Source organism: Pagrus pagrus (assembly GCF_965226575.1).
Source record: "Pagrus pagrus genome assembly, chromosome: 4".
Classification (NCBI taxonomy): Eukaryota; Metazoa; Chordata; class Actinopteri; order Spariformes; family Sparidae; genus Pagrus; species Pagrus pagrus.
In genome coordinates, this window is record NC_140188.1 from 5,638,576 (window position 1) to 5,664,749 (window position 26,174).

At 41.0% G+C, this 26,174-nt stretch overlaps 1 protein-coding gene across 1 annotated transcript; it reads right to left on the reverse strand.

The window, feature by feature from the left end:
- Window positions 1-565: 565 nt before the first annotated feature.
- Window positions 566-25,992, reverse strand: LOC311255728 (F-box only protein 40; the record flags this gene model as incomplete). Its single annotated transcript, XM_084350376.1, has 3 exons — window positions 566-751; window positions 3,194-5,068; window positions 25,849-25,992. The coding sequence occupies 3 exons, from the start codon at window positions 25,990-25,992 to the stop codon at window positions 566-568; spliced, it is 2,205 nt and encodes a 734-aa protein (XP_084206502.1).
- Between the last annotated feature and the right edge of the window lie 182 nt (window positions 25,993-26,174).

Sequence of the window (26,174 nt, forward strand, 5' to 3'; positions counted from 1 at the left end):
GAGGCACTTCAGCGTTTCCTCCAGTAGATGTCAGTCTCGTCATGTTGAAAACAACAGCTGAATTGGAGTTAATGTTTTTCACCACAAGAATGAAATAAGACGGAACAAACAACACAGTTCAGCTCAGGATGCCAAACATTTGCAAATTATCTGATATTACAGACATTATAACAGAGCACTTCTCACAGACACCATATCATTCTGTGGATTTAGAGTCCTCGGGGGAGATTATTGTAGTTTCATCTTCTCTCAATAAAAACTTCTTAGATTAATCCATCTTTTTTGCGTACTTAGAGGCAAAATGATTTGAGGAGACGGTACAAGAAAATAGCAGTTCAGTAAATCACATCAAAATCTTCAGAAATTGCAGTTTATGCCAAATTGAATTCTTCACATATACAGTATCTGTGCTGGGCTTCAATACATCGCTTCCTTCCTGTTTCTGTATATGCAGCGGCTTTATCCACTTCACAGTTTTGTGGATGAATATATATCAGGTCTGAGTGATTCTAAACATGGCATGGCTCTTGTTGTGGTTCGCCCACTGAGCTCAGGGACCGTGAGCTCAGTATCTTTTATGCTTCACTTCTGCATATTTGTCTCTGACCTCTCCCAGGCAGGCTAAGGCCACCGGCTTGCTGCGCTCCTCTCTCTGGTAGAAGGAGCAGGTTTTCAGGTGATCTGACATGGAGGGAGCGTTGCTGAAGCTCCATCTGTCCACAGAGGAGAACAGAGAGCTGAACTCCCAAACCTGTGAAACACAGAGATAGAGCTGAGGGAGGTGTAGGAGGCTGCTGTCATGGCATCTATCAAGTGTACTGCAGCTATAGCCATGAGGATGTATTCATGTATGATGTCCATGGAATCTGGATCACAGTGTATTTATATCACATGTTAGGGCAGGCTGTTATTTCTGTATCTATCCATTACAACTTATACAAATGATGCCCTTCATTTGGGAGCAAATACCCAGCTGTCAGCACACTGTCCTACCAGCACCTTGTTTCCATGAATGATCACATATCTGACTTGTTATGGTAGCACTGTGTTTACTGGCAGCCAGGCCTCAGGCCATTCCACATCACTGATATCATCGGCACGCTCCGTGTCCCATGACCTCTGCAGCACAGAGATATAAAAATACACTGTTGTGCATTTATGTCACCTACATTAACTCCATGGTTTGTTTGTTTGTTTGTTTGTCTGCAGGATATCCGACAAACCACTTAACAGATGGGGAAAAGAATTGGTAGAGTAAGCCAAACAGCAAAAGCAAGACTGGTTTTAGATTATGGTAATCAAGTGGTAGTTAAGGTTTGAGTTCATTTCTGTGAATCACAGAAAAAACAACAACAACAACAACAACAACAACAACAAATCCTTGTTTCACAACACATGTTTTAACCTGCTTAAACAGATTGTCTGGAGAGATTCTTGATTTTAATTGTCTTGTCAACAATACTTCTACTAATTTCCATCCACTAAATGTGTCACAAACTATTTGTATGAGCTGTCAAAGATTTTAATTTGTTTTCCATTTTCTGTATTGTTTTCGACCTGCATGGCTGTTCGATGGGATAATTTGACACAAACCGCCAAAGAAAAAAAAGCTGCAACAATTCATCAATTAAAAGTGCACTATGTAGTTTTGGAAAAGAAACTCTGAAAGGTAATATTTACAATACTGATGAGGAAATACAAACTCAAAAATATGTTTTATTTCCATAACTGAATAAATAAGCGTTTCTCAGAGGAAAATAAGGTCCCCAGAACACTGTTGAAAGGTGGCAGGGTCCGCCACATATAAACAAAGTAAAACAGTTTAAAATTGTGTTGTCCTTTAAGGTCAGTTTATCTATTCAGTTTATTCAGACATGTAAACAAAGACAGTTTGTTTATTTTGTTTGTGCAGGCATGAAAATCAGTCAATGAAGATGTTTCTCTTCTGATTAAAATTTCATCCCAAAAACTCCGGTGCACCATTAATTGATAAGTTGTGAAGTACTAAATTAATTGCAAACTATATTAATAATCAATTAATGTATTTATGTTAAAAAGTCAAAACTCTCTGATTTCAGTGTCTCATGCAAATATGTTTTAGTTTCTTTGCTCGTCCGTGACAGTAAACTGAAACAAAACGAGACAGTTGAGGACATCCTGTTGGGCGTTTGGGAAACACTGATCAACATTTCGCTACAGAAGCATGAACTTAAATGGCAATAGCTTAATGGTCATGGGTTCAAATCAGTTAAAATTCCATCCTGACAGTGCTCATGATTTCAGACAGGATGAAGATAATCTCCCAAAGTCCAGGCAGCTGGAGGCATCCACAAAGCTCAGGCCTCTAGGCCACTAGGCGTCCCTGTGGCCTAGTGGGCTGAGCCATGGGGTCTAAGGTTGAGCTTATTGCTCTAATGTAAACACAATTTGAATCCAGCTGTGGCACATGACCCCCCTCATAATCACTCTACTGTCAACTATCAAGGAAAAAGTAGTACTGGTTGCTTATAAACGACTGTATTTTATTTAGTATCAGTGTGTTTCAGTTCAGGTCTGGATGCAGATGTTTTGGATTCTTTGCTTCCGTTCGAGTTGTTTTCTTTTCGTAATGTTTTACAGAAGAACAAAATCATCATGTTGCGAAACTAAATGGTAGTTAAGCTCAACTGCCTGGTTCCTAAAACCATTTCTTGGAAACCAAAGTGAGCAAAGAAAACAACATTTCTTTTTTCCCCCCAAACACTTCCTGATGGTGCCAACCCCCCACATGTCGCTGGGTTTGATAGGGACGCAGAAAAAATGCAGCAAATCCCCAGTGGCTGCTTCATTGGAAACCCATAAACTGCTGCCAACACGGCTGTGATTCAGTTTGTAATATTGTTAGAAAGGACTGTGGAATGTGTTTTACAATGCAGCAGCTGTCACGCTGTATGAATGACTGACATTTTCTAATGACAGTAAACAGAATGATGGCGACACCTGGTATAGAAGTTTGGCCTTGTGTTTACTTTCCCTCTGTGTACAAGGTTGAGATCGAGAGAATACATTAGGTGTAATGACAGGGCTCACTGGGTTAGATAAACAAATATGAATATATCATAATAAATGTCTGCAGCTCAGTTAAGAGGACGGATGATTCAAGTAATATAATAATTAATCGAAAGAAGAAAAAAAAAATCATAAAGATACTTGCTTTCTTTCGACAGCTCCAGGAGCTTCCCTCCTGGGAATGTGTCTTTTCCCACTTGAGGGAAACCATGCCTCTCTCCTGCAGCAATGTGGCACACACCTCTCTCATCAGATGGGAAACCTGCGACAGCTGAGATAATGTAAAGCTGTCCAGGTAAGCAGCAACGTGCTGAAGGATCTCCAGGGGCAGGCTGCTCAGGGGATCCAGATTATGTTCAGCGTTTCTGTGACAGCCAAAGGTTTTCCCACCTTCACAGAGTGGTGAAGGGACTTCTGGCTGGAGGACGAAGGTGCTGACATCTTGGCAGTATTTGATTGTAGCTTTGTGACCTGCGGGGTGAAACCTCGTCTGAGTGAAAGTGCATCCGAGGTATTGCAAGGGGCAGCGCTGCTGGAACCAGCCGCTAATTGAGGCCTGTATGTCGGAGTGCACATTCCTGAAATGAGAGCGGTATTCATCACGGCGAAAGAAGTGGCCACACATGTAGCTGAAGGCTGAGCTTGTTTTGTTGTGTCTTCTGGTGACGGACTCTGCTTCCACATGTACATAAAGACGACGAGGTTTGTCTGCAATCACATCAGCGAGCGATGCGTCTGTTCTGAACGGAGATGAGGTGAAGTCGTATGTTTGCGTTCCAGTGTCCACATAAAGACCATCGATCCCCACACTCTCTGATATGAAGTGTCCTTTCAGTTCCTTTTCCAGGGAGCACAGGAGTGTGGTGCTGACCTCGTCACACTTTGGGAGATCCCCAACTGACTGGGTCAGATCTGCAGTGTCGACGCTCTTGTGTTTGGTTGCTCTCTTGTGTGCGGGGTCCTTCAGGTGGTGGCGCTTTGCTCGATAGCTTGTAGGAACGTTGAACGTTCGGACGGTTTCAACCTCGATGGGCTCCAGATTCCCATAAACAAAATCCTTTTCTCTTGGGGTGCACGCTGCGAGTTGGCCAAAGTTAATCAGCATTGCCCCATTGTGCACCAGGTACATGTTATATTCAGAGATGTTTACCTCCCTCCCTAACCTCTCAAGAACCCCGTCTTGCCATGGAGCAAGGCCAGTAGCACCATTCATGCTCGGAGCAGCAGCAGCAGCAGCATTCTCTTGGCTCAGATGTGAGTCTCTTGTCTCCCCCTGACAGTTTGATGATTCACCTTCCTTATTCTCTCCATTTTCCTCTGTCTTATTCAGGTTTCTGACAGTGTGCTTGCATCCATCCATCTCCTTCTTGAATATTTTCTCCCAGGAGCTGTAGTTCTGAATATTATCGACGTCCCTGCTCTTCGCCAAAGCATCCCTCTCCTCTTGGCTCAGTTCCTCCATCTTTGTGCAACCATTTTCTGTAAATTCACCACAAGCTAAAGCGCAGGCTGCTTCTTCTGTGGCATTGTGGACCCCAGCAGAAATATCCTGACAGGCAGGGTCCTCCAACATCAACTCAGGAAAAATGTTCTTCATTTTGATGGATCGAAACAGCAGCTCTTGGTCCCTGAGAGCCATAGCAACATCGAGATTCACCTCAGTTTGAAGGTTTTCTGAAACATTTTTGTAGAAGGTCAGATCGGTTTCTGAAACAGGCCAGCGGTTCCACTCCTGAGAGCAGCAGACCATGCTGGCAGGACAGACCTCCAGGTGTTTGGCCAGCCTGTGGCGCAGCATGCTGAGAGGGCAGCCATAGGCGGCATTGAGGCAGGGAACCGTCTCATTGGGGCAGAGAAGCTGGTGCTCCTCCAGCTTGCACATATGGAGGACGGCACCACAGTTTTTACGACAACTGATGAGCAAGCATGAGACGGAGTTCTGCACCGGGACGTGACAGTGGACATTGTAACACTTGTCACAATGCTCATGATGGCCCTCATGCATCTTTCTGCTCTTCACCTTGAAAGGGAAAAAACACATCAAAGAAGAAAAGGCAACATTTTATGGTCCACACTGTGGCTGATTAAAAGCTACAGTATGTCTGGGTGTCTGGGTTTTCAATGGCCCGTTTGTGTTCGGATAGCCTTATTGGCTGCAAAAATGCAGATCAAAGGTTTAGATATAACTTTAAATTGTACCCAGTACTGATTTCAAAAGTAACTGAACAAGTACCCAGAAAATGACTTAATTGAAATTTGAGTCTAATAAAGTACATCCACCCTTACTGCATATCAGTTAATGCCTATACCTATAGTATAGTATATAGTACCTATAAATGAACATTTCTTAACTGATGATTAGTGTGAACTAATCACATAAAGTCATAGTGATTATTAATGTGTTAATGGTGACAACAGGGCTTTGTGATAATTCTGCCTTAATACATGCATTTAGTCATAATGAGTCATGTGTTAGATAATCATGATTTGCACCCTCAGTATAAAGTGTTACCATGAATCTTCAATGCAGATATCAAACAGTGAAAATAAAAGCATTTACCATTCTGGTAGAAGAGCTTCAATCCAGAATAACTGTTGGAGAACATGGTAAAATGTTCAAAGTTTGCATTTTTATACAGACTGTATGTTTTGTTAATGTACAAGTCTGACTAACATACATGAAAATATGAAGATAAAGGTGAGGTGCGTTCTGATATACACACTTTACATGAATAAATGATACAAGTTAATCTTTTTTCAAATATTCATTTTAAAATATGCATTTAATCAAGAAGATAAACACACTATCATTAGCATACAAAGAGGAATTTCAGGTAAACAAAAGACTAAAAACATAAATCTACATTTTAGTAAAAAGTAAAAGTGAACAACTGCAGCAAGAACAGTCACATTTCTCACCCTTTGTTCCTCTGAGCCTGTCACCTTGTGTGTGCTGGCACCTCTGAGTAACCTCTGCACTGTGTCTGGACAATATAAATGGACACAACAGAGGGGCAGACAGGCCAGTGGGACGGGGCACCATTGTCACACAGCCATTAAGAGGCAAGGTCAAGTTACAGCCCCCACCGCTGCTTCACTGTGAGAGGGTGGTGATAATAGCAGGTAATCCAGGCTCTCAACAGTTTAACTACTGCACGGTCTAAAACAACAGTCTGTGTACACATACACTATCCTATCTACCCTTTATTTCACCAGTCATTGTTTATGTTTACATGCCCAAAATCATAGGAACACTTGAAGATGATTAATTAGTTATGAAGCACCTTTTAAAATGTATTTTCTCTGTTTTTTCTGATCACCAAATTTGCTTTTAGAGTTAAAAAATGAAATTATTATGAGTGTTTATTGGTCTTATAGGTGATTATTTATTCAAAAATGTACACAGTAAGGTGCTACATGCTGTATAGAGGCTTGTCCTGACCCACGTCCTCCACTAGATGTCAGTAACACACTTTCAAAAACTGGAGCAAACATTTCTCCAGCAGCTGTTTCTGCTGTCAGATAAAACTCATAACCAGGATGAGTGAAATTCTTTGGGGTTATAATGGAAGATCAAAAAGGTATTTTTCATGACATGTTTTTAACAGGAGTTCATTTAAATTCATCTCAAGCCTGTGTACTTGATTATGTCCCAGTTTGAACTGAAAACTGAGGCAGATTTAAGATCCATGTGTAATTTATTTTTTAAAGGAGCTGGAGGGAAACTTAACTTATTCTTTCTCAACACCCTGTGTCATTAACGGTACAAGCTGAAATAGCTGCCTCCTTTAATGAAATCACCCTCAGTGGTGTCACAACACAAACCTCTGCTGCTCTACACCATCAGTGATGACACTATCCTATAATGTATGCATGCTATGACTCAAAACCACAAATTATACATAAAAAGCTCCACACCTTCCATTCTGTGTTATCTCATTCACTTGCATAAATACTGTGCTGCATGTGCAACATAATGGAGCGCTGATCCAGTCTAACTAGCTTTAACTAATTACACTCATTTACATTAAAGCTGGCTGAACTCTCATCCCGTTCACTCCCCTCATCGCCCCGCAAACACCTCCCAACACTCATTTACCAGCCAGTGTAAAAAATGTGCTGGATCCACAGTCTGCATCTGGGAGCCTTCATTGCAACTTTTCTTTTTTTTTTTTTTTTTTTTTCACCTGGCACAGATTACAATGGACAGCTTATCAGAGGCAGCTGCTTCGCTCTCTATAGGCTCTGCAATCAGCATACATTTCATCAAGAGACACAGTGAGAGAGACACAGAGAGAGCGAGAGAGAGGGAGAGAGAGAGAGAGGGAGGGACAGACTTTATGGTGGGAAAAATGGCTGCTATTTCAGTGCCTTGTTGCTATACAACAGCAGCACAGCTCAGCATGGAGGCTTCTGGTGTTCAGTCAAGATTAGTCAAATGTATTTCAAAGTGTAAGAATACGTTTTGTATAATTGACAATATATTTAGTCATTTTAATTTTCAATCAACTATTTATTTGTATTTTTTTTACATGTGTTGATGAAAAAGCATTTACAATAAGCTATATGGCTCTTTACTTCATTGTTTTCCTGAGCTACAGTGTCAGACAGTGTCCAGGTTCTGTAATATGAAGGTTTAAATTCCTATTTATTTGTCTGTATTGTCAGGCAGCACAGACCTGACATCCCGGTGGCTCAGTAGCAGAATAGATTGTTTCAGTTTTAAAAAGAATAATTAGACATTTTGGGAAATGCTCATTTACTCCGGCTGACAGTTTGATAAGAAGCTCAATGCAGCTCCCACTGTCCATTAAATACAGGGCTACAGCTGGCTGCTTGTTAGCCTAGCTGAGCTTAAAGACTGGGGACAGAGGGGGGATGCTAGAGTGACTCTGTTCAAAATGTCCAACAAAATCGACCTAACAACCCGCCCAAAGCTCGCTAATTATCACATTATCTCATTCCCTTTTTGTTTAGTGCGAACAAAAAACAGAGTTCAAAAACAGCCCTTCACAGTTTAAGGGGGTGTTATGTGCCACACAGTTGCCAGGCAACAAGCAGAGACTCCAAAATAAGTTACTGCCCCCCCCTGTATTTGGCTACTTGAGTAAAAGTAAAGATAACGTGATAAGATATTACTTTGGTGAAAGTGAAAGTCACCGATACAAATAGCCCAGTACGTAAAAATATGAATGTATCTGACATAAAATGTTGGGCTGGTCGATTCAGCATTTTCCCGATTATTGGAATCGTGTTATTTAATTTTTTCAATCTGATTGCCAATAAAATAGATTACTTTAAAAATGTGATGCTTTGGCTCTGATGCAGCATGCAATTTGCAAAGTAACAAGTAACTAAGGTTATCCAAGAAATGTAGTGGAGTAGAAATAAAGCCCACAAAACACAAAATGGTACTTCAGTACAGTACTTGAGTAAATGTATTTAGTTACATTACATCACTGGTTTCTGTATGGATTAAATAACAGAGATAAAATGTGTCAGTGACCTTTAAAGGCAATTTTTGTTACCTTTGGCCAGCATAGCTCTTTTGACTTTGATGTTAAACTAAGCCGTCTTCTGATATTTACGAGTATCGACCTTTCTCATCTCGCTCTCCTACGGAAAGTGAATAAAAGTATTTCCTAAAATGTTGAACAAGCTTTTATTGGTTGATGATGTTTAGGTGTTTTGGTCAAAAAGACATATATACAGCAATTCTAGTATTTTGTAATGTGTAACAGAACAGTGGAACAAACTACAGAGTGTCTGCTTAAATACATTTGGTATATTGATTATGACGTTCACCAGTATGCTGACTTTGTTCTCATAATTGTTTCATCAATAAAGATCTGATATGCTGACATTTTCTTAAACTTTCAAAGGTGGTTTTCTACTGAAAAAAAATAAAAAATTCATGATTTACTGACAGATTGCAAAGTAATACAATGTTTAACAGAGCAGAGAAGTCCTATGTAATAAAATTCTTTTGGACGCTCAGCTTGAGTTCTTATGCAACCTGGCAGCATAAAAAGAGGATAATTACAGCTTGTCCATTCTCTGTAGCTCCAAGTTGAGCAATTCTGAGGCTATGGGTTAATGATTCATGCAAGCACCATGTCATTTAACTCTAAATTAATGTTCTGAAATGTGACTGGACAGCTTTCGATGGCAGAGAAAAAAAAAGTCCAACTTGATTAATATTCAAGCCATTCAAAAAGCTGCCAGCAGACAGCAGGACTGATTAAAGCATCACTGGTCGCAAGTTTTATATTGAAGCTTTGCCTGCTTCTATCAACACACCAGCACAGTGCATCCTCATATGGCCTGCAAAGCTCCCTATATATCTCACCCTATTCTTATTCCCGCATATTACCATTCCTCTTAAGGATTGGCCCCATTTTTGGATTTCCATCTAGTTTATTATACCTGGCAAAACATATTAATAAGGCCAAACCATTGGTGCGATGGCATGGAGAAAAATGTGCTGCTGCCGAATTTCCAAAGACCTGGAAACTGTGTTACTGCCGTGTTTATTACAGAGCTCAGCCCAGCAGAGGCCTATAAATAAGTTGCAGACCGTTATGGAAATGTGTAATGAAAATGTACCAACTCGAAGCTTAGCTCAAATGCTGAATGAGTTTGAACTTTAAGGCTGGAAAAACAGAGACTGCATGATTAAAACTGATTGCATGTTTTGGCTCTAATGGATTCACATCAATAAACCTTTAACCTTTTATCGAGGGTCCATAATGTTATTTAAGAGATGAGTCTTGATGATCACTGTCCTAGGTTTATACACTATACATATACTGTTAGACAATAAAATGATTTAACAGCATGTTTACAGCATAATTGTTTTGTTTTCTCTGTTTTATATCACTGTCAACAGAATATCTTTGAGTTTTGAACTGTTGGTTGGACAAAATAAAGCGATTGGAGGATGTCAACTTAGGCCCTTATCCTGATGCGCCAGATAGTGTGTCACTCAGGACCATCTGGAAAGGCTGTTTTAGAAACTGTTTGGAAACAGCCACTGTCAAACGAAATACTTGGCAAGTGATTGGACAAACCATGTGTCTATCAACGTCTATCAGGGACTAACTCCAAACAATCAGATCGATAGTAAAAAAGCGCTATCGCCAGTGTTTCCAGTTGGTGACTCAAATCTTTCAAGAGGAGAGCGAAAACATCAAGAGAAGCATTCTTTCAAAGAAACATACTCTGCTCTTCTGATGTAACTGATGCTTTAGCAGCAACGCTAACCTCATGAGGAGCTGCCATTGTTGTCTGTCTAATGAACAGTCACTGTCAGCCATAGCTGCCATTAGTTGTAGAACGCTAATTGGTTGAAACTCTGTGGTTGAACAACAGCCGGATTAATTTACAAGATCACTTGATCGCGCACATCCTGCTGCATCACAAGGTAATAGAGCACAGGGACAGACAAACAATTAATGAAGATAATAATCGATGGATTGATCAATGATGAAAATGATGGTTCCACCCCTAAAACATACAGTATGCATGAAAATGAAAAATGCTGTTTCACATGTGACAACATCACAGTGTATAAGGGCTTGTTCTCCTACTCAGAGCCTGACTGTATCACATCTGGAAAAGCGCTTTTTACTGAGCTAAAAAAAAGTCTATTCAACTCATTAAATCTAAACCATCTCCATCAACTTAAGGCACTAAAGTCTCTTTAACCTGACACTGCAAATGAGATCACAGCTGTAGGATACATTTAATAGTATATGCCTGTGGGTGAGTATTATCCTACGAGCCCCTTCTGGACGGCATATTGCAGCATATGGTCAGCCAAAAATAGGAGAGAAAATGTAGATCCCCAACTTCACACCTAGTTTTCACTTTCTCATTATACAGCCCTCCCTCCCCGATCCCATTTAATTAAGAGGGTGTCATACACGCTTCCCTTTAAATCCCTCTGCAGTTCAACTCTCCAGCCTCTTGTCAGACCTGACTTAGTAAAAAACGTGACGGTTTGCTAACTCTGACCAATGAACATGCAAATGTTTATGGGCATATCAATTTCGCTTCCGGCCTTTCTGCACCCAATATTCTGCTTTTAATTACAAAGACTAATTAAAAGTACCTTGTAATGAAGTCTGTGTAGGTTCCCCCCAGGGCAGCGTACTTTGTGTCATTTTACATCATTAATGGAGAATCACGCTGAAGAATGACAAAATCTCCCAAATTGTAAATGGGATATTTCACTCCACTTGTTTTTGTAATGTCAGCGGCTAATGACGACTAAGAGACGGAGGACAAGGTGTGGGGGAGGTCTGCAGCACCAGGTCATTTCATGCCCGATATACAGTCCTAATAAATGATGGATCATATAAAATTCATGAAAGTAGTAAAAAAGCTTGTTGTAGACAAGTTCAATAATAAAGTGCACTGAAGCCATTTATCAGCGCTGTCTTGTCCCTGCAGGAGGAACTTTTTATATGTTTGATGTGCACTTTCAAAGTCCTCCTTCACATGTACACTCATATAGTCTCACGTGTGAATCGACACGGTGGTTTGAAAACAGACAGAATCTAAACTGTGAACTCTTGCCAAGCCTCCACATTTTTGGACTCATATTGCCAGTGTGATGTCCGGTGGGAGCTGCCTGGTCAAGCATGTGTGTGTGCATGTGTGTTAGATTTGCTATCTGCAAGCTTGGCATCTGTCTTTGTTTGTTTTGTTTGTTTTTTTTCATATCTCTGTCATACAAAAGTCTGGAGAGCAAAAATCTGCACTGGCAATCGGATGGAAATGTGGAGGAAAACTGCCGGTCTGATTTTCCACCCATGCATGTACTGTATGTACCATACATTAGCACTACACTGCAAAAACTGCTACCCTTAAAATATGACATAGTTATTGTTTTTGAGTTTTAGTTTAATTTGAGGGAAAGAAAGAGTCCACAAAAAGCTAACCGAAGCACATATCCGACATTTATTATCACATATTTAAAGTGGTTATTATCATTATTATGGTTTGGCCAGGTGTCATTTTAATTCATGTTTCTGTCCACCTGACGGATATGAATCTGATATTCCTCCTCCTTAAGCTTGTGGCCTACACCAGGTTTATGAGAGTGATCAAGCTGAATTATACTGTCACTAATTATACTTCATCACGATGAATATCCCATGCTGGAGTCAGATTACACAATATTAGCTCATTAATAGCCTGACCCCACAGATGTGGGGTACCGGGTACAAAAAAGTCAGATCAGGCGGTGATTCTTTCAACCCTTCTAGTCTTCAGTAGTAGACGACAACTAACATCATCCCACTAACCACCTAACAAAGTCTCAAACGTTGACCAATAGGAGCACAGAGTGGTCTTGAATGATGTTATTGATGTTGCGAGGTGAAACTATTAAATAGCAAGTAATAACTTCAGAACTTTGCCAACAATACCATCATTTATTTACATTTCTGGTCTTATCAGTCGGTCCCAAGCAGCTCATTCCCACTGACGTCATGCACATTGTGGAAGATAAGCAAGTTATTTTTGGTGGTGGACCAGCGTAACGGCAAGATGTTTTACTCTTATCATCGCCTAATCTGACACACTGCTGTAACAGACAAAATATATCATGTAGTCTGAATCTGGCATTACATGTCTTCATTTGATTCAGTTTATTGAACAGAGCATTTACTTTAAATGCCCAATCAGTAAATTCCTTCAGTTGTTGTCAGTCTTGACATGAGCTGCTGTAGGAGTGACCAACTGGAAATGTGTCAGAGACTGTTTAAATTTTTTATTAGAAAACAATATTAGGTTTGCTGAAATGCCTGTTTTTGTGAACATGTTGGATTTGGCACTATCTGTGCCACACATTCTGTGGTGACCACAGGGGCATCATTATTGAGAGGAGAATTGGCAGCACAAAAATAATGTCTAAATACTGTATATGACAGAACGATAATGGCTCTGTTTTGGGGGACTGAGTTGCCACTGTCAGATCTCACAGATTTCAAAGTGTCTTGGTGGCAATGAAAATAGTGTCTCATTATCTATTCAAGCTGGAAAATAACTTGGATAAGAGACTGTTAGTAAGGTTCTGCCAGCACTAAGCAATGTTACCATTTCATAAGAGAAGAAGAAGGATACAAAAATATGCTGATGGTGACCATGTTACTCAAACATCTCCTGAACTTTGGTGCTGTGTGTAAGAGTATCTGCTCACAAATCATTTTTCACTTATTTTCTCTCACTCTCTGCTGCTGGTCTGTAATGCATAATTTTATCTGGGACCCACAGAAAGAAAACACAGCAGAATGTCATGCAACAGACATTGATAAAGATAATTTCTTCTCATGTGGTGCAGCTAAAATAGTCTCTGTGTGTCTCTGCTGTTGTGGGGCTGAGTGATAAGGAGCAGACACTGATAAGAGACCTCAGCAGAGCCACAGGATGTCACTCCCACCGCTAACCTTATACTTCCCCAACAAGGTAAGTAATGCACCTTAGAGGTGTGTGTGTGTGTTGATGTTATACTGGATGCACAAATGATACATGTGATGCGCTTACAGCATTTTTGTGTCGGTCCCTGCTGTGCATGCTCTACTTTATATGCAGTTGGTATGCATATGCATTACATTGTAAGGTTTTTGTTCCACGGCTCCACGGCATAACACATTACAAAAAAACATGATAACAGCACAAACTTTGGCTTGGGAATTACCATAAAGTAGGCACACAACCGAACATTGTTAGTTTCACAAAAGGTATTATTCAGGAGTGTCTTGCGGTGGCACAGAGAGCTCGATGCTCTGCAGTTACATGCAAACTGACATAACACAAGTTGAAATTCTGGGGAAATCTTCACAAATTTGACAGCACATCAGCAGCATTTAGAAAAAAAGCTGCAGATTAACAAAACATCTGCAAAATACAGAAGCGCTGCACGTAGCACAGGCAACAAAAGAAACTGTTTCCAGGAGACACCACAAAGTGATGCACACGGCTGTGACGCGCCTGTTATTGTCATGGTTGGTGACTCATTAATGAAGTTTGGGTGGGACATCAAGCGTGTCGCAGTTATATTGTAGACATACGTATATGTTATTCCTACATATACATCCATTATGTGAATATGTTGACATAATATGTAAATATAAAAGATAGATGTGTGTGCTTAAACTAATGAAAACATATATAAGCATACATATGTTTTTGTTTATATGTTGTTCTAATAAACCAGAGTATCTCATGGATTTGTGTTGTATTTGAAAGGTAACCATATTATCCTAAGCTGCCTTTACAACCCAAACACAAAGCACTAACAGAAGCAAAAAGAAGAAGGCAGGGACTGATGGATGGATTGAAAAAGACTTCTTTAAACACTTGTAATGGATGACTAATGATATTGATCCAATCTAATTACAAATACAGGACTAATAGCTCCACTGGAGCTCCACCAAATTAGAGAAAGTGATGGACAGCAACAGCTTGGTGTTTCAGCAGCAAACAACCTCTTTATCTTTGTCTGTATCCAAATGCACAACCCCTGCATTAAAAACTTACTCGGCATCTCAAATCAAAGAAACTTTTACGGACTGGTGAGTTTGGAGCTTATTTAACCAATTAAATCTTGACCTGTAAAATGTATAAGGGGGAGTTCAGCAAATTGTGCACAGGAACTAAAAAGGTCTTTGGCATACAGCGAACCACTGTTTTTCAACTCCAAAAGTCCACACTCAGGACATTCTCGGCAGAGCCACATGGATCAGGAATGTATGAAATTCCCTGCTGTGCTGTTCTCCAATTACTGCCATCGATGTTTACCCCTGAATTGGCCCAGACTCTCACAGCATGCCCTCTTGGTCTCGGTCTCACACAGCAACTGCTGCCTGCAGCTCCACTCCAAACGGGGGCGTGACTCAGCTACACAACTCCGGGGGAACTGCCACTCTCATGGTCCATTAGCCCCTTCGTCCCCAGTGGATGAAGAAAAATGTATTCACTACTGGGATGCTGCTGCCATAGACATCTAAATAGCAACTACTCGTCCTTTCTGCTGCGTCCTCTGCGCTCCGGATGACCACATGACGGGAAGCACGGTCATGGTTTAATCAGTGGAGGGGAAAGTAAGTTTATAATCACAGCGTGTGAAGATCAGAAGGTTGACAGTGATTGTTTTTACCCTGAAATTGTGCTGAAAAATGAAGTGTGGGTTATTCCATGCAAACATAAGTGGCTAAAAAGGTGCATCTATGCTGAGGCACATCAAACTGAATTTTACAACAAAGCACCGCAGTGACTTTCAGACAAGGTTTTTGCTGCAGGAGGCGGGTTGATGGCGCGAGGAACCAGTGACTATGGAGATGTAGAAGTGGCCACGTAAAACGGGGGGATTTGTGGATTCATGGAGGAATCCAGAGGGAAATCATGGAGTTGTCTCTGTCAGACAGCCAACCCTGTAGCTCTAAATGGGATGAAGCACAGAGCAAACGCTCAGGTCACTGCTGCAGTATTGATTACCAATGGAAGATGTCTGATTCTCCTTCTCAAGTCTCACTCTTTCACCCCACCGCACACACAGGCAAACAACTAAATCATACGTTGCTCTTAGTTTGAACTCATTTGCACGTTGGAAATGTTTACGCGCAAGCTGTGAATCTTATCCAGTCAGCAGCATGTATTGTACACAGCGATTGCTTCAAAACCCATTTCCAATTTACAGCAGAGGTGCTTTGCAACGGGCGTTTGTTGAACATACAGTATCATTCATTGGGCAGACATTAAATCTGAAAGCTTGGTGGGGTGTTTATTGAAGTCCTGACCCCGTCCTCCGCTCATTAAATTGATTCATGGATTCAATAAGTGGGGCACAGGCGGCAGGTGTGCATGTCGGTGTGCACACAAGGCTCACAGGCATCCATCAGCCTGATCAGGTATCTTCAGCTGCTGCTCCATGCAGCACTCTCACAAGACCCCTGCAGATGTTGCTGGCTCTGAGCCCAGCCTGACCTACAGCAAGACTGTATGCAGATGCATGCACACACGCTCACAGAGGCTTGCAGATGTACACAAAGATACGGAAGCACACACACAAAAAGACGGCATAAACATCCTCACATGCCCAAAGCTTCAGTTTCATTATACTAACTGTGTGTCATTCAGGCTAAATGCCAAATGAGGTTAAACTGTCTTCTGGAAGGAGATCATTCATGTTCCACTGAACATTAAGAGCCTGATCCGAAGACTCACAACTAAAAATAGAAACTGCGAGACATTTTCAGTCTTCAGTCGACTGATGCCGGTGAGTTTTTGATGTTTGGTGGAGCCATCAAAGGCGAGCTCACATCTCGTATACAACATGTGTGAACAAACAGCCCGGAGTTAAATCCCATCTGATGAAATCACAACATCCACGGCCAGGTTGTGTGTACAAAAATGAACCAATTCATTTCAATAACAGAGAAAAAGCTGGTGCTTTGTTTCTTGATTTTGATGTCACTACAAAAGATACGATACTGGAAAACAGCTGATTATAAAATGTCATGATATTCAAAATGAGAACAATGGATCTGCAGAACCAGGCTGAGGGAGAACATCAGCATCACAACACATTACTGCTAAACATAGTGATTGTAATCTTCATATAATAAGGTTCGGTCAGGAGTTCATTAGAGAGAACATGGCGTAAAAAACATTTAATGATGAGGAATTAAATGAGAGCCACAGCAGCTAACAGCTCCCTGCACTGACTGACTGACTAATGAAGACGTGTATGAAAACTTGTTTAGCATTTAAATATTAAAACTTCTTTGCTAGTGGACTCGGTTTACTGTTTACCTGAGGCTCTGACTCACACCTACAAAAATCTATCAAATCCCATAGTTAATATAAGATTTATATAATGGCAACCTTAGTGCTGGTAGAAAGGATGCGCCTTATTGGTATTCGAGTTGTTTTCCAGCACCCACAGAGAAGGATTGTTTGACTGGACACTATTTCAGCACCACTAAGACGTTTTAATATAACAAAATCTGTGAGATCTGACAGGGATGACTCAGTCCACCAAAGTAAAGCCAGCATTATCTCACTTAGCATCATCGCTCAATTCAGACGGACTGAGGAAAAAAGTGGCAGTAATGAAAACAGTTTGAAAAAAGGAGAAAGTGCAAACATTAGATGCACCTGCATCAACTTCATTGGAATCAGGGAAAGAGCAGACTTGAAGAAAGTCTAAAAGATAGCTGCTTTTGCCATTATTGTTGTTATTGTTGAGCAACTTTTTACCACTTAGTGCTTTTTTATTCAATCGAGGCTAGATGGAAAATGCTGCTGAAGAGTTGTTCCAAGACAATCTAGCTTCTCATCCTTTCTACTCTAAAAAAAACAAAACAGTCCAGGACGCGAGCCAAAGCCACTAATCACGATGGCAGCTTTATATTACCAAACAGCTAATCCAATCCGCCATTGCAGATCTCACTGATGACTGCAGATTATCTTTGCTTGCTGTGTCTGCTGTTTCTCTTATTCGATATGCTAGCCAGGTAGCCAGTGAGCTTTACTTGCTGTAGTATGTGGTGTTTATACACGGCTCGTGCTGATGGCTTGTGGGATTGTCCCAAGAACAGCTATTGTGTCGCCTAAGCTTCAGATCTCAAACGTAAGGAATAACAAAAATGTCTGGAAATGCTTTCTATACAAAGACAGGAACAGGAACAATATCATCAGAGGAGAAAGGCGGATGTTAGAGGAAAATCTGTCTACTTAACCACTAAAGGATGAAGGAAATCCAGATGAGTCCCTTCTACTGTATGTTGTCCCACTGCAGGTCACTGACAGGTCTTTGCCACAGGCTTGCCACGCTGCTTAGGGAGGGCTACGGACAGGAAAACCCACGGCTGTCCTCATCAGCCCCCTCAAACACCTACCGCACCAAAGCTTTAGGCATGAAACCACAATTAAAGAGGAGTGCACCTTCCCCGGTGTCCTTTGAGCTTCACATCTCTCTCCCTCCCCTCTCTGCTCGTCCATGCTGGTGCACCATGGCCAAACGTCGGCACTGAGTTCTGCCCAGAGCTGTGTGCGCTCAGCATAACTGGCTCTTTCTACTCCTAGTAAGAGGTGAGGAGCCATTTCATGCTGCTCACTGTCCCTGCATGCACCTTCAATGCTGTCTACCTGCATGTTCAAACAACAGCAATGAGTCGACTTCTTTCTTATTATGCAGTAAGAACGTCCATGAACATAAATATATTATTTAAACTGAGGCGATTGAAGTTAGATGCATTCAAATTGTCAGTTGGAAAGGGGAGAGTATCTTCACATGTAAAGTAGAAAACGCCCTTTTTCCAGCTCTGCCTCCATGTATGTTCTTTTAACATGTAATAACGTGACGATCGATGCTGAAATCACTTGATATTTAAGTGCAGTATTGATTGACACAATTGCCACCCACAAAGGGAAGGAAAACGGGGGAGCTCGGGGAAAATATGTGCTGGAGAAACAATGGCTCAGGAAAAAAAATATTCCTTGGAAATACAGATTTGTATCACTGTGTGTGACATGTTCTAATTTAGATTTCCAGATGGTGTATTGAACTCTTGATTGACAACGGCAACAATTACGGAGGAGTTTCTCAGTTTAGAACATGCCTGTGATTTATGTTCGCAGTTTTAATTTTGACTCTCTGATGTCCCAGGAGAATGTGCCTGAGTCCAGCAAGGACACAGTAACAACCAGCTGTCCAGTCCAGGTACATGTCTAACTTCTGTTAAAACATACGCTGCATTGTCCTGAGTTGCAACATGTGTGGCGCCCTGAAACAAACCCAGGATCAGCAACAGAGAGCAGCAGAAAGTGAAGGAGCTATGTTGAGTAACAGAACTGGCAGCTGTTATTACTGGACTCCCAGGTAGCCTTGTAGCTTACAGGAGCTCATATCTGTTCATGCAGAGCCGGTGTGGTCACCCTGCCCCAAGGATGATGATAATGTGATGGCATTACTCCACCTACACGCTTGTAGTATTAATATATGAACATCACTCCCAGCCAGCATTGCCAGATGGGAAATGTTAAACTGTTGTACCAGAGTCTTAAAAATATCATATTTCTGAAGAAATCATCGTACGTGAGTCATGATGTGCTTAGATTTGTCCTAATCTAAGATAATTAAATAAATAACTGAGCTTACTGGTGCAGTAAAAACAACTTGACTCGAACACAACACAGAAAGTTCGAGCTCCAGCTCCAAGTTGCTTCAAATGAAATGCCTCAGACTACTCAAGCTGCGCTGCGAGACACATGTGACGTGCTCCACTCTCCACAATCACCTACCAAACACACCCTCCCAATGAGGCAGCCTATTTAAACTGCAAAGATGTCCCAAGTCTCCCTCTGCCTGCACATGTTGTTTTAGCCCCACCACCACCACCACCCAGCATCCACCTGCAGGCTCCAACTGGGGAGTTCAAGATGTTTTGCTCATCACTCCCCGACATAGACCCTAGAGGAGATACATCATAGTGTGATGCTTCAGGACACTGACTGAGCTGCTATATTTGATGAGTTGGGAGTGAGAATGTGTTGGATTGGCATCAGAATGGTCTTGTGAGACACGGGATTCATATTTGGCTAACCTGATCAGGTCAGGAAATGAACTAAAATGAGACAGACTAAAGCAAAATGGTCAACTTATCCTACATTATGGCACTTTTCTTCCTCTTGATTGTACATCTTAGAGGACCAAATTATCCTACAAATACAATAATCATTGTACATCTGGCAGCACATCCTCCCAGCTTGGAGGAAAGCAGATAACAAAAGGTAGAAGAGAAATGCACACAAGCTCTACATGTGTTTTCACCATTTGCCCAGTATCAGGTTTCCAGCTCCCACCGCTGAGGCACTGTGGTCAGAGTCTGACAGGCCGTACCTGCTGAATTCTCTGTGGTGGGTGAAAAAAAATGACAGCTCTTATTGTTGGAAGCTCCAGTGTTGGGATAGTGGTAACCTCCCAGGAAATCACATACATGTGCACAAAAATGTTGAAATCTAAATCAAAGCGTCTATCTGAAAGTGTATTTTTTATACCCATTGAGGGCCGGAGAGATGCATCCTGACACATGTACAGGACATGTTAGGCGTCACCGTGTTTGGCTGGTGTAATCCTGTTTGCTGCGTCTCAGTGGAGCAGTTGCTCTGAATTCTGCTCATCTTATCAGAGACTGACTTTGAACACCTTGGACAGCAGGTGAAAACGTTTAACTGGCAAATTGGATGAAACACTAACCCGAGCCTAACCTGGAATACCTGCTGCTGAATGCTGAAACATTGTTCTTACCAGCTGAACTTTCTTTTAACTGGCGCTGCACACCAAGAAGTCTACAAGCACAAACATTATTTCATGGTGAATTACAGGGACATGGTGTTGAATATTGTGGTTAAACCGAACAGTGTTTCTGAGACATGTTCAGCAAACAAGGTCCCAAACAAAATGATGATATTGGAAGGAAGATTTTTGAGGAAAATAAAAACATGGAACATGAAAAAATAATATTTTTCAGAAATGATGTACTAACAGAAAAGGCACAGAGGTGTTGCTTGTAGCTAGTGTTTTTCCTCTATTTTTTACATTTTCAGTTACAGCGCTTGTTATGTTTATGTCACACTGTGCAGAAAATTATATTTTTACCTCTGAATGAACAGTTTAACTACTTTCAGTGTTTAATTATCATACTTATCATTCTGAAACAGGAAGAGGCGTTGCTTCCCCTGGTTACTATCCCCAGGTAACGGTGGGACAACTGGAATAACTGTGGAAACTCTTCACCGCAAAAGAATAAAGCTGCTGATGGAGAAACCAAGGTAAAATAAGAGGACGGGCATTCACTCGACGGAGAGCGCTCTGGTTTTGTGTCCAAGTCTGTTCCCCTGCTGATATGTGTTTCCACATACCTCCCAGGCTTGAGCAAGCCAATCGGCAGAATAAATGTTGGCAACTGACATGTTCTGGTTAGGTTTAGGCACAAAAACCACTTGGTTAGGGTTAGCGAAACATCATGTTTATACTTAAAATACCTGTTTTGGTCGCCTTAAAATCCGGCTGGAGATGTCCCACGGTCTCGTCAAAAATATCTGTTTTGTTGCCACAAACACAGCTGTGAAATAGGTCTCTTGATATCCAGTCGTGTCCTGTTGAAAAAATGTTGGGATGCCGTGGTCTCTCATCAGCTATACCCAGTGGTTACACAGTGGTTACAGTGGCTGGGAGTCTTTTTGGCCTGCAACTTCTTCTACTAGATCCGTAACTGATCAAACCTGCCTACTTATTAGTACAACCTGGTGTTTTACTCTGCCTCTTCATAACACTGAGATCAGGGTTTCTAGGTCAGATTGGGATTCTTGGGTTTTTTGCTTTGGGCAGTAGCCAGGCTGCTAACACTGCTGCGCCAACAGTAAAACCACAGGGGAACACCAGGAGGGGGGAAATTGAAAAGTTCCCCTATAAATTACATGTGTTCCTGGGCTGACTTTAAGTCATTGTCTAAACTGATGTACATGTCCATTAACTGCAGCGTCGAGATGTAAAAGTAGGTTGTCATGCTTTCGTGATTCGGGTTGTTTCCAAAAGTTAATGAGCAAAACAGTCTCGTTTGATGTACAAAGCAAAAAACAGCTAACACTCATAAATCTGCTCAAAATAAAAGTTTGATTCACAAAACCTTTTTCGTCTATACATCACATTTTTAACACCATGTTTTATTCAGCAGAGCTCGTGAAGACTAATCGATGAGAACGTACATTTTGGTTTCCGCAAGTTTATCAATATTCATGTTCAGCCGCATACTCACATTAATTATCTCACAGCCGGAAAAGATAGAAATGCATCTGTAATGTGAGAATGTTACATCGGCCTTTTAAAATTAATGAACTAATAGTGATAATATATAATTAGGAAAACAAATTACGATACACAATTATTTTGAACTGTGATGAAAGTGGAATAGCTGTTTTACATTTAAGGATAATTATACGGATATAACAGTTAAAAAAAAGTTTGAGGGGAATGAAAATTTATATTCAAAGAAGCAAGTAATTATTCAGAAATATGTTAAAAGATGAAAACCCAAAACTCTACTGCATTTATGTGCATACATATACGATCAAAGATGTTTAATGTAGAAATTAAAATTTGATTCATTTTACTGAGAGGCAGCCGAGGAAGTGGAAGTCGAGTCGAGAAACGCTGTGAGACTTTTTAAGTGTTTAAATTCTGAATTATTGCATGATTAAAAAGTAATCATTTTTTGGTTTTCCTTCTGCTAAAGAACGACTGAAATCTTTCCAATCATGTTGGTTTGGAGCGTTCGAGCAGGAAGGCCTCGAGTCAGAAAGGTTTGAACACGGAGGAGCTGCTGTTGTTATCAGGGTCCAATATTGTGACTCGCTGCCTGCGAGGGATCCGTCTTTAAATACACTCTTTAAATGGCATTTTCACAAAATTGCTGTTATTTGCAAAAGATCATTAGTGTTATCTTCGGCCATCATCTGGTATTTTATAACAGAATCATGAAAAGCGAACGGGACCCTTTTTGTAGAATCAGTGTGTACAAAGGTTGCCCTCTGACTTAAATGCCTCATTCCTCATCGCCGTAACTGTAACATAAATGTCTGGGTGACCATTATGGTTATTGATGGCTTTGATGGGGGTCATTATACATGCTGTGGGCAGCATATGCTCTTCCAGTGCTCTTGAAAGTCCTGCGGGGATTAAAGAACTCCTTAAAGGACGCATGTCTAGCCCTCAGTGTTTACACCAGACCAATTATATGCCTCTGTTTTCACAGCAATCACGAGCGAGTGCAATCACGAGTGTACTTTCACTCGATAAATCTAAATGGAGCTCTTCTCATTAGTGTGAAATTCACTCGGCTGAACTGTGCGTGAAGAGACGACAAAAAAATCAAAAAGACTTACCACGTGACAGGGAATCAGAAACTGTAGCCTGGACAGTGTACAGTGAAATGAAACCATTTCACACCGATAGCACAGAGATCTTCAGACTGGAATGAAACGTGTGCCTTTGTTTCATGTCATGCATTAACAGTTGTGTTTTCACTGCTTCACTGTAACATCCCCATGAGCAGACACACCTCACTGTGGCTGTCAAAGTATTCCTTCAACCACAGATATCTACTGAATGTTATTTCTGTATTGTGGTACTCATCAGACACAGCAGCAGTAATTAAAACTCAAAAGCACTGATGAATGTTATTTCTGAATAATTTTAACAACTCTTTTTTAAAAATATTTATTCAGCGCCACTATGAAGTTGACATTTAGGCGACATCTCAACCATTGGAGTGATTGCCAAAAAAATGGTCTCCGCAGGATGAATCCGACTGACTTGGATGTTAATTAACTTTTTTTTTTCTAACCCCATCAGATCAAAGAACCGTTACGACATGAATAAATCGCCATTTTTGTTATCTTCGCTTATATCTTGACTGTAAGCTTAGCGAGATCTGCACTCTCCTGAGAGCACTCTTCTAATTTAAATCTGCATCTGATGCCTGATCTTTATCTTTTATGTTTTTCATGGAAACATGTTTAAAATGGCTTTCAAAATGTTAAAGAAGTATGTATATATATATATATTTATATGACTCAATGCCTCGTCACTTGACCCGGCCTTAGATCTTCTCAATCTCATTTCAATCTGTCTGATATTACACAATGAGAAAAAAAAACAAGTTTGACAGAAAACACCCTGGCACAGGTAATATCATCATTACCTGACATCAAAACAGAACGGAGTGTTTCACTGGGGATGAAATCTGCACCGTCGCAAAAGAAAATGCCCTCTGCACTCCGGTTTTGTTGAAATGTGGAAGCAACAATATGTCATGAAGCCTGTCAGTCATTACTGGATAATATGTCTGTGTCTACTTTCACGGTTGCCAATTTTCAAACACTTGTTCCATTGGGGGAAATGACATTGCAATTTCAAGCTACATTTATCGCCAGTGACTTAAAAAAGCTGTGATGTTGTCATGAGTGATCGCTGTTTAAGCAGGGATTTGTTGACGTGCCACCGGCATCTGTTCCACTCTTCTTTCAGAGCAATATCTCCACTTTTGATTGAGATGTCAGGGGTAAGCAATCCACTGCAGACTAATGGATGGAGCTTGATTGAAGATTTGGAAGAGTTTTTTTTTTATCTGAAGTCCAATAGGGAAAAAGGAAAAGGCAAGCTCGGTCCAAAAGTTTTGAGGTAATGTGCTTTCCCATTACAGTGCGAGCCGCATGCAGCTGTTGTTTTAGTATACATTTATTCATAGGCCTCCTCACCAAAACATGGGCTTTATGAAAAAAACATTTTTGGGGAGATTTAATTCACTTTTTGCTTAAATCTTCGAACAGCAGTTTGACTCTGTTTTTCCTTTCAATTTCAATAGTAACATACAAAGCTGATCCTTCTGTATATTACACATTCAGCCTCAATTAAATATAAGTTATTCTTAATTCACCAAAAACACAGAAACTTGTCTCCAGGACACCAGCAACATCAATACATAGGACACAAGGACAAGTGTCATGTATAATTTTGCAGTAAGCATACATTTTTTAAACATCTCTGCAGCCCCTCAGACAATGAGATTCATTTATTCATCAATAAACTCATGTAAATAACAACACTTACATCCAGCACCTTTAGAAGAAACAAGATAAAAACATAACACACAATAAATGTGGAAACACAAAGGTCAAGCCAACCCTGTACAGTCCTCCCCAAAACAACATGACCACTGCAGCGTAGCAGCAGGATATACGCACAAAAACAACTTGTTTAGGTTCATGAAAACACAACATGTTACTTTTGTGACCTGAATGACTTTCTTTTACAACTTCACCAGACATCCCCCTTTTGCTGCTAGTGAAATAATCACTACAGCCACTTGAGGTTGCTGCCTAACATGAAATGTAAATGTGGGCCATAATAAGCTGGTTGCACAGTCGGCCATTATGGTGGTTTTCCTGATGAGGATGGGCTGGAAAATTCAAAGTTTCTGTTACAAAGGTTGGCTCTTTGGAGGTCAAAGTACTAAAATGATTTTGTTTTAGGTTATTTTGCAAGCGGCAACTACCAGGGCTGAAAAATGAAGCCAACATGGAAGTGTCAAAAACTGCCATACCTCAAACAGCCACTTGAGGCTGGCTCCAAAAGCAAATGAATTTCCGTAAGAGTCCATGTTAAAATGCCTTTACAGCAGAAATAAACCTGGTACCCGCCTGGTACAAAGAAGGGTTTTGGTTTCTATAGCTACTTTCCCTGTTTATGATCATGTTTGTGCCTGCTGCTATCGTATGGCTGTTTTCTGGCTGGCGAATAAACACGCGTTGTGAACACAGCTACTTTATTTGCTTTAGCTAGCTTGGCAGGGTTCATTTGGCAAGCCTCAGCTCCACCCACGTTCCACCTCTTTGCCCATTAAATAAATAAATAAATTAACTTTATATCAAACACACACACATTAAATTAGGCTTTGTTCTGAGCGGTTTGGGATTATAACGAAGCGAGGGAGGCACCATCGGGACTACAGTGGGTGACTTTTAGCAAGAAAGGACTTGTTTTTTTTTTAGTACAGCTGATTGGTGCGGTGAGGATGTCAGGTGAGACTCCATTACGCCCCGAGGCTTTCCATCATGTGCTGCCAGCATCTATTTACATTCTCTCCTGCAAGGAAAGGTAGACTTCCTCTCAGTCCCTGTATAGAGAAGACAATGTGTTAATACAAAGGTTTCAGAACTAACACCCACACAGGCCCCCGGCTCTCTGCTGCTGGGATGGTCTTTCAACTCCTCCAGTCGCCTCCAGTGTCCAGCTTCAGATGGTGATGTGGAAAGGTGTGAGGCCTTGAGGTTTGTTTGCAAGAAGCACTGCATCAACTCCCCGGACCCCATCGCGTGTTGAGGGCAGGCCATCTTTGATGCCAGAAGAAAAGTGGTTCATCATATAGAGTACATACAGTACAGTGTACAGCACAGTATCCACATGTTTTTGAGCAGTTTGTAATAATAACAACTGTTCTAGCCATGCCAGCAGCAGGTCTGTGTGACCGACTATGATTTCCACTGAAATGTGT